Source organism: Hydra vulgaris, chromosome 01, assembly GCF_038396675.1.
Source record: "Hydra vulgaris chromosome 01, alternate assembly HydraT2T_AEP".
In the NCBI taxonomy this organism is placed as follows: Eukaryota; Metazoa; Cnidaria; class Hydrozoa; order Anthoathecata; family Hydridae; genus Hydra; species Hydra vulgaris.
Window position 1 is genome coordinate 66,256,390 of NC_088920.1, and position 8,611 is coordinate 66,265,000.

Below are 8,611 nucleotides of genomic sequence, written 5' to 3' on the forward strand. Positions count from 1 at the left end.
TTTAATAGTTTATTTTATTGTATAACGACTGACTTTGTAAACTGAAATATTAAAAAAAAAAAAAAAAAAAAAAAAAAGAATAGAATCTTAAATAACTACGCTTTTCAGGTGAAATGAACTTCATAGCTTAATAATATGATCGGTTCTGATCGTTTATTTGCAGTTTTTCTTAATTATAAGCGCTTTCTTGTTCAAAATTCTAATATTTTTTGTCAAAATCGAACTATATTAAATTAATATCTGCTAGAAACCATTAGAGCTAGGATATATAGTAGATTATTAGTTTTACGTTTAAGTATTGTACTGTTTACGTTTTTTTTTTGTTTTTTTTTTAGTTTCTTATTATGACGTTTACTTAAAACTAGTACTTGTACTATATATAAATATTCCATGAAATGTAAAAATCTATTTCAGAGTACGTTTGATTTGATTTGATTATCGTAATAATAAAAGAGAGAGAAAAAAAAAAATAAGGTGACGATAAACTTTTTCCTTTACAATTACGTCGGTACCGTCTATTTAATCCATCAATAAACAAACAAATGGAAAGGTAACTATTGCCTATTGCACATTTTGCTATGGATAGTTCCGATATTTCATCCGAGTCTCCTATCCCAAGTGTGTCTGAAAGACTTTCAAAGTTAAATCCATCAAAAGAGTTGCTTGAGTATTATAGGAAAAAAATTATAGAGTATGATAACGAACACGATCAGTTTCTTGACAAATTAGAAAAGTACAAGTCAAGTTATGAAGAACAGGTAGGACTTTATTTTTTGATGCAAGGGTTCTCTATGAATTTTTCAAAAAATTCTAATATTCGTTTTAAATAAAATTCTTTTTTGAAACTAGCTTACCCATTTTCTTATATCTCAAAAGCACATTTTCTGAAAATCTATAAAAACATGAAATATACTCAAGCTTTGCAGCTAGAGAAGGTTTCACATAAATTATCTATGCATCTTAGGACCATGTTAAAAAAAAAAGATTTGAAGAACATTTGAAGTATTACTCCAAATTTAACAACAGCATTCCATTAAGATGAATAAGAGATTTATAGAAATGGATGGCACAATAAAAGTGGCAACCTTAGTAGATGCTTACTTTGCTATGGGTTGTATATATAGTTTCCGTGAGAGATCAGTAGTGAAGAGAAGACATGAAGTAGATGACTCAGTAAGAGTGTTGCCACTCATCAATATGAACATTGATAATATTGTGATTTTAATACTGTTGTTAAAAAGAAACAATTCAATAATTTAAAAAAATTTCCCAGATACACCATGTAAAGCAAGCTTATGGATAAGGCCAGCATGTCATACTTTATAGAAAGCCTTTGATATGTCAAGAGGAATAATCTTTGCCTTATTGTTTCCATCGAATGCATCTTTCTATCTTTTTTTCAATCACAAAAAACTCAAAACAGTTAACAAGTCAGCAGTAGAATGAGATGGTTTCATTATTTTTGATTTATCTTATCTAGAATGAGATTTTACAGAATGAAATTGATATCTTAAAAAATATGTTGTTAGACTCAAAATAAGATATTGAAAGTTTGTTGATGAAAGATTTAGTGATTTTGTTGAAAATAGTAAGATGACTGATTGATAGACAGATAAAAGTAATCTACAGAGTTTTTTTAAGTTAGGACTACATATATTTCTAGCAGGCAGAAAAGCGAAATTCAGTTAAGTATTTGTTGAATAGTTTTGAGAGTATTGAAGAGAGTTCTGGAGAACAATTGTATAAGTTGGGAATGTTACCACATGCTTTAAAAGAGTTTTATTTAAAAAATAACTTAAACAACAGTATAAAAAATGTGATTAAGAGATGATTTAGAGAAAAAATTTTTTATTTTGATGCTTAATGCATGGGAGGGGTGTTTTATTAATTTTCAGAAAATTTATGAACCCACTCCATGCTTATTAAGACCCCCTCCCCCGATTATTTAGTTTTTACTTGTAATCTACAAAAAAACAGCATCTCAAAATTAAAAAAGTCAGAAAAAGTAAATATCAGTTACTTATGAGAATAAAAACTTTCAGTGTAATTAGTCTTTATCTGGACTAGATTCCTATCCTCCTGTTATTCCCCCCCCCAACCTTGTGTTAAGCACAAGAGTACAAACAGGTCTGCCTTATCCTTGAGAGAGGTGAGAAGATCTGATCCATATATCAGAGTTGAAATGTATATTGAAGAATATTGGAGTTGGAATGCTTAACTTGTTAATTACTGAGATAAAATACAAGATTTAATAATCTGAGAATAATGGACATTATAACGCACTTATTAATTAACTTAAATTATTTAAAAACTTATTGAATAAAAATTACTATCAGAAAAAGGTGATAATACTGCACTTTTTTTCATTTTTAGTAATAAACTTAACTAGTAAGCATAAGATATGAAATTTATTACTTAGTAGTAATAAAATTCATTTTTTTATGCTGTTAAATCTAACATATTTATATAATAGAAGTATCATTTTTAAAATTTTCATATAATTTTGCTCCATTTAAGACCCAACACTTTTAAAAAACTTTTTTTTAATAATATTAGGAATTCGTTAAATTTTCCATGGTCTCAAAGGACCCCTAAAAAGATTTTTTATTTAAAAAATTAAAAAATATAGTGTTTTTTTATCATATAGAACCCATTAAAGGGGTGACGGCATGTATATACATTAGGGTGTCCCAAAATACAGCAATGTATATACATTAGGGTGTCCCATATATATATATATATATATATATATATATATATATATATATATATATATATATATATATATATATATATATATATATATATATATATATATAGATAGATAGATAGATAGATAGATAGATAGATAGATATAGATATATATATGTATATACATATATATATATATATATATATATATATATATATATATATATATATATATATATATATATATATATATATATATATATATATATATACACACACACACACACACACACATATATATATATATATATATATATATATATATATATATATATATATATATATATATATACATATACACATTATTTTTTAGGAAACTTTTTTGTGTGGATATGTTAGTTGCATTAGTGGTGATAAGTGAGAAGAATATAATTTGAGCATTCTGGAACTCCTAAGAAAGTACTGAATTAAACAAAACTGAAAAAAAGAAATTATGAGACCACCTGAATATTTGAATAGTTACCTTATTAATAACTCAGAAAGCAATGAAGTTGCATTAAATGTATAGACTTATTATTTTGTACCCTCTTTTTATAGTGATGTCATCCAATAAAAGAAATCTGTGAATGGCGGAAAGGGATAGTTGAAGAAATAAAATTAATAAATAAAAATAAATAACACCATGTGAAGTAAATTTAAAGTCACATAAAAATAGTTTCAGGATATAATAAATTCAGATAAATTTTAGGTTTATGTGATGGTATATACTTACTCTGATCTTTTTTTCAATGTCACAAATCACAAAGTTTGTTTAAAAAAGATTAAACTTTGCTTAAACATGTTTTTCGATATATAAAAAGTATACTGGACTGTTCCTTAACATTTAAGAAAACTGCAGAAATATATTAATTTATATGCAATTTGTAACGCTGATTGAGAAGCTTCTTGCAAAGATGAAGCAGTTTTTAAGGCTATTGTTTTAGTCCTAATTAAACTGATTATAGCATGAAAAGAAAAGTTTAAAATTTGCACATTAAAAAGTATAATGTATTTTTGTATATATGTAATATATGTATTGATATACATATTAAACATACGTAATACTATTTAAGTAATATACCTTTAAGCCTTTTAGATGCATATAATATCCTCAAAAGACCTGTAAGCCTTGCAGATGACATTCTGAAAAGCTCATGTCTCTACCACATTTAACAGTTTTTTCTCAAAGAATTTCCTCAATATCTGCAACCTTGTTATTTTCCATTTTTTTTATTGAAATTTAAAAAGAAAAATAATTATTTTAATTAGTGACCATATTTTATGTTCCTTTTACTTTAGTTAAGGTTTTAAAGTTCTTCCTTAAACCTTTTAAACTAGTATGATGGCTGCATTTAAATTAGAGTAGTGAATACAATAAATTTGTTTTTCAATTAGAATTGCAGATTTATTATATTCTTCACTGTTTGTAACTACTATATTATAAACAGCAGCAAGCAACATCCATGTTTTAAATTTTTTCTTATCAATTAGGTTTATCATTAAGCAACATTGCGATAAACAAGTACCATGAGCAGTTTGAGGTATATCAAGAAATTTAGGAGACTTATCATAAACTGCAAGTCTTTTTTTCGTATTTTTTTCCACTTTAACAGTAATTTATATTAATGAATAAACAAAGATTTATTTTAAAACTGATATTGTATTCATTAACATACTAGTTTCATTGAATTTTGTTAAAATGTCCAGTGAATTATGAAATCCAGTGACTATCCAGTGTAGTTGTATCCAGTGTAATTGTAAATCTAAATTGATGCTTTGTTTCTTCTTTGGCAACAAAATTTTTGCTTCATTATTTTTGGTAACATCTTAAGAAAACTCACCACCTGCTTTCACAAGCTCAAAATTGAACTGTCATCTGCTTTATTGTCAGTTGAGTATAATATACAGTAACTGGTTAACTACTTCTTAATTTGAAGCACTTTCACTCATTTTTCTTCTGTTTTTCTTGGTACTCCAGTTTGATGTAATGTAGATGTTTTTTTTAGAAAGGCTTCAGTCATTACCTGTGGTTGTGTCTACTTAAAGAAACTGTTATTTTATACAAATTGTCAGTCAATAGAACATCAATACCAGGGAGTCAATAAATGTATCTTCACTGATATTAGAACTATTTTATTTTTCTATATCCAAGAATATAGAAGAAATGAAAACAGTATTAAATGTTTGTGCTAAAGTTTTTTTTTTTTAAAGTTTACCAGTAACCATTAGTTAATCTGTTCCTAAATTTTTTTATTTTAGAAATAGAAAATTATTTACCTGGAGTGGTTGGTGGTGCTATTAGAATTCTTTTTAATCCAAAATTGTTGGTTTTTAGAAATATTTTTGTTATCTTAACTTTTAAAAAGTCTTTTGTTTTGACAAAATAATTCAGCTGCATTAACAAATCATTTTGACATTTATATTTAATATAATATTTTGTCTAATGTTGCATTTAATTATTGCTCTAGTTTATTTTAAAAAAATATAATTTCTCAATTACAATTTGTTTGAGCATTTCAATCACTGATTTTAAGGCCTACAAGGCAGATAAGAAGTGAAACTATTGCATGGTCTTCTTGATTGTGTGCTGTTAGAAATATGAAAAAACAAATACAGATTTAAAAAAAAAAAATAAGAAGAAGAGAGAACATCTATGCTACAAACATGTCACACTATTTGAATAGGTTTTTATAATTCCAAAAAATGTCAATTCAAATAGGCTTTTTTTTGAATAAGATGTTTATTGTATATATCTAGCTAAAAATTGATCTATCTATGCTAAAAATGATGTTCTATCAGAAAGTTGAATGTTTTTAATTCTTTTGTATGTGATTGTATTAATGGATGCTAGCGATCTCTAATGACTTTCATGATCTTGAAACTCATCAGCGTTAGATTTTCAACTAAAAAAACAGAAGTAAATTTGGGTTAACAAGGTGGTCATACTAGGCACAATTTAAAATGTATAGAAAAATCTTTAGTATGTGAAAACTACTTTTCCAACTTCTTCAACTCAATCTATTGATTTTACTTCTTCTTTAAGATCTCAAGCTCTTTAACATCATACTCGGATTTATCATTCTTCAACACCATTCATCAATCTTCATTTCAAAGTACTTTTTTTCTTTAGCTTTTCTTAAGATGCAATATAATTTTAATGCAATATAAATACTCATGTTAATTTTGTGACAGACTTTGTATCACTAGCAGATAAATTTAAATATTATTATTTTTATTAAGTTAAAATTACGTTATTGATATACCCTACACAAAAAAAAAGTAGATATGCTTGGAGTCCATACTTTACTTAAAACTTTATCTGCGATATATTTGCATAAAAGATTTTATTTTGGATGTAAGTTTCACATGCTTATTAAGCTACTGCTTGAGATTTCATCTCAAGGAGTAGCTTAATAAGCAGAAGATTCACGCTTGACTTGGACAAATATCTAATGCACTACATAAAAACCTAAACAAAACATTGAAAAAGTTTATTGCGTCTGAGAAAAGTGTCCATCATAGTGAGCTTTATTTTGTATGAATTCAGTTCAATGAGATTATTAGATGAATTTCAATTCTGTATTTATATTGAAAGAATATAATATCTTTTTTTTAATCTAACATCTAAAAAAACATCTAAAGTGTGCAGCACATTAAAACTTGACATTTATGTATGATGACTGATACCCATGCTTTTTGTGTGACTTTAGCGGCAAAATATTTTTTGCATTAAAAATGGTTTAATAATAATAGACCATAGGTTTCTATCAAGTATTAGAAAACTTTTCGCTTCTTTGATGGCAAAGTTCAATGGTTTTGCTAAAAATTATTACAATTAAAACACAGAAAAAAAAATAGACTCTAAAAAATGCCTCCATTAACCTTTAGGTTAAAGAAAAAATTTTTCTTTAACCCAAGGGTTAAAAAATTTTTCATGAAGGCATTGCAATAAATAAGAAAATTCATTAGCTTATGAAGGATCATAATTTATTTCATATTTTGGCTTTCAAAAGATACAGCCATATAAAGAATCACTCATTTTTTAAATGTTTGGCAGTTTTAGAAAAAGGATCAAAGTTTAAAAAATGGCACGTTTTTAAATTTGTTTTTAATTTATTAAATTTGATACCTTATAATGTAGTATACAAGAAAAATTGCATGATTTGTCATAAAATAATTTTTATTTAGCACAAACTTCAGTGTGAACTTCAACAAAGAGATGATGAAATAAAAGAATTACAAAAAGCTTTAAGTGACATGCAAATATTTTTGTTTCAAGAAAGAGAACATGTTTTGCGTCTTTATGCTGAAAATGATCGTTTAAAAATTCAGGAATTGAAAGATCGTAAAAAAGTTCTGCATCTTTTATCTTTAACACAACTAACTGACAATGAAATAACATATTTTTTAAAAGGTATTTTTTAATTCTTTTATTTTCTAACTTTCATTTTACATTTTTATATTTTTTTATTTTTTATTTTTTATATTCATTTTATTTCACTTTCATTTTATAGTTTATTTTATTACTTAATAACTTAATTTTTTTTTTTTTTTATATTGAAATATTTATTTAAATATTATTTTTTCTATTACCTCAGCCTTGGTGGTAAGGTACAAAAAAAATCAAACATTCATAAACTGTTGCATTTGTAAATATTCACCTTAAACAGTCATGAAGGAATGCTGTTAATTTTAAGTTCGCTTTATGGTTATGCTTTTGGATAAAAAGTATTTAATTAAAAGGCATGTGAGTTTTGATTTTGCATAATAAATTTTGAATAATTTAAAATTTGAATACTTTTGAATAATTTTAAAATACTTTGTCAGCATGTGAAGTCTTGAAACAAAAGTATATCTTTTTAGAAATAAAATATGGACTGAGTCCTCCAATTTTTTTAAATTTGTATTACAAATTAAAGTGTCAAACCTTCCTACATTTGACATCTATTTGATGTTATCAAAATAACTTAGTGATGACATATTTTCATCATTCTTTGTTACAACTTAATTTTATTATTATCTTTAATAGTTCTTTTTATTGTCAATGATGTTTTCACACATCTGCAAACATTCAACAACATTATCATAAACAAAAGTTGTAACATTTTGTATAATGTATGTATTAAAGGAAATTTTTTCTGGTAAAATTAGCTTAGCCAATTCAGCTTTATAACAAAAAAGAATCAAAAAAGACAAATTTTTTTTTTTTTCAATTTTTTTTCCCAATTTTAAAAATTAAGTAAAATTATATTTTTAAATTAATTTTGTTTATTTAGTTTTATTATATTATTAATTTTTTATTATAATTTATTTATTTAATTTATAAGTATATTTTTAAACTAATTTATTAAAATTAAGTATAATTATATATTTTAAGTACTTTCAGTATAAGTGATATGTGTGCTGTCGAATATTTCTGCTTCAATTTATTATACTGATTTCTAAAGAACCTTTCAATAGTTTTTTTTCACTGCATGTACTTTATTATGTAGCGGCTGTTAAATGTTTCAACAGTGCTATTAAAAATTACAATGGTGATTGTGTAACAGTGAAGTTTTTTGGAGTGTAAATAAAGTTTTGTAATTTTGTTGCCATTTTTAATTTTGTTTCTATAATTATCTAAATTTAAAAACAGTAACCTCAAAAATATATATAGTATCTGTTGTTACATTTTAGACCAACCTTTGAATATTATTCCTAGAAGAAGTGATACTGTTCGTTCTCCATCTCATGAGCATCGTAAGAATATTGGATTTACTGATCGTGGTCCTGGTGGACATCATAAAGGTAAATTAAAAGTTTGAATTGTTTGAAGAATTTGTTTTTTTCAGCTATTTAAATTTGCTCCATTTTAGTTAAATTTTTCATCTAAATACTTACT

General features: G+C 25.1%; 1 protein-coding gene across 1 annotated transcript in view; it reads left to right on the forward strand.

The window, feature by feature from the left end:
• The first annotated feature begins 519 nt into the window (after positions 1–519).
• Positions 520–8,611, forward strand: part of LOC100201169 (coiled-coil domain-containing protein 77) — a 28,082-nt gene continuing 19,990 nt past the window's right edge. The window contains exons 1-3 of the mRNA XM_065788970.1: positions 520–758; positions 6,919–7,144; positions 8,407–8,517. Coding sequence (XP_065645042.1) covers positions 579–758; positions 6,919–7,144; positions 8,407–8,517 — 517 coding nt within the window. The 5' untranslated portion in view covers positions 520–578. The remainder of the gene's footprint in view (positions 759–6,918; positions 7,145–8,406; positions 8,518–8,611) is intronic.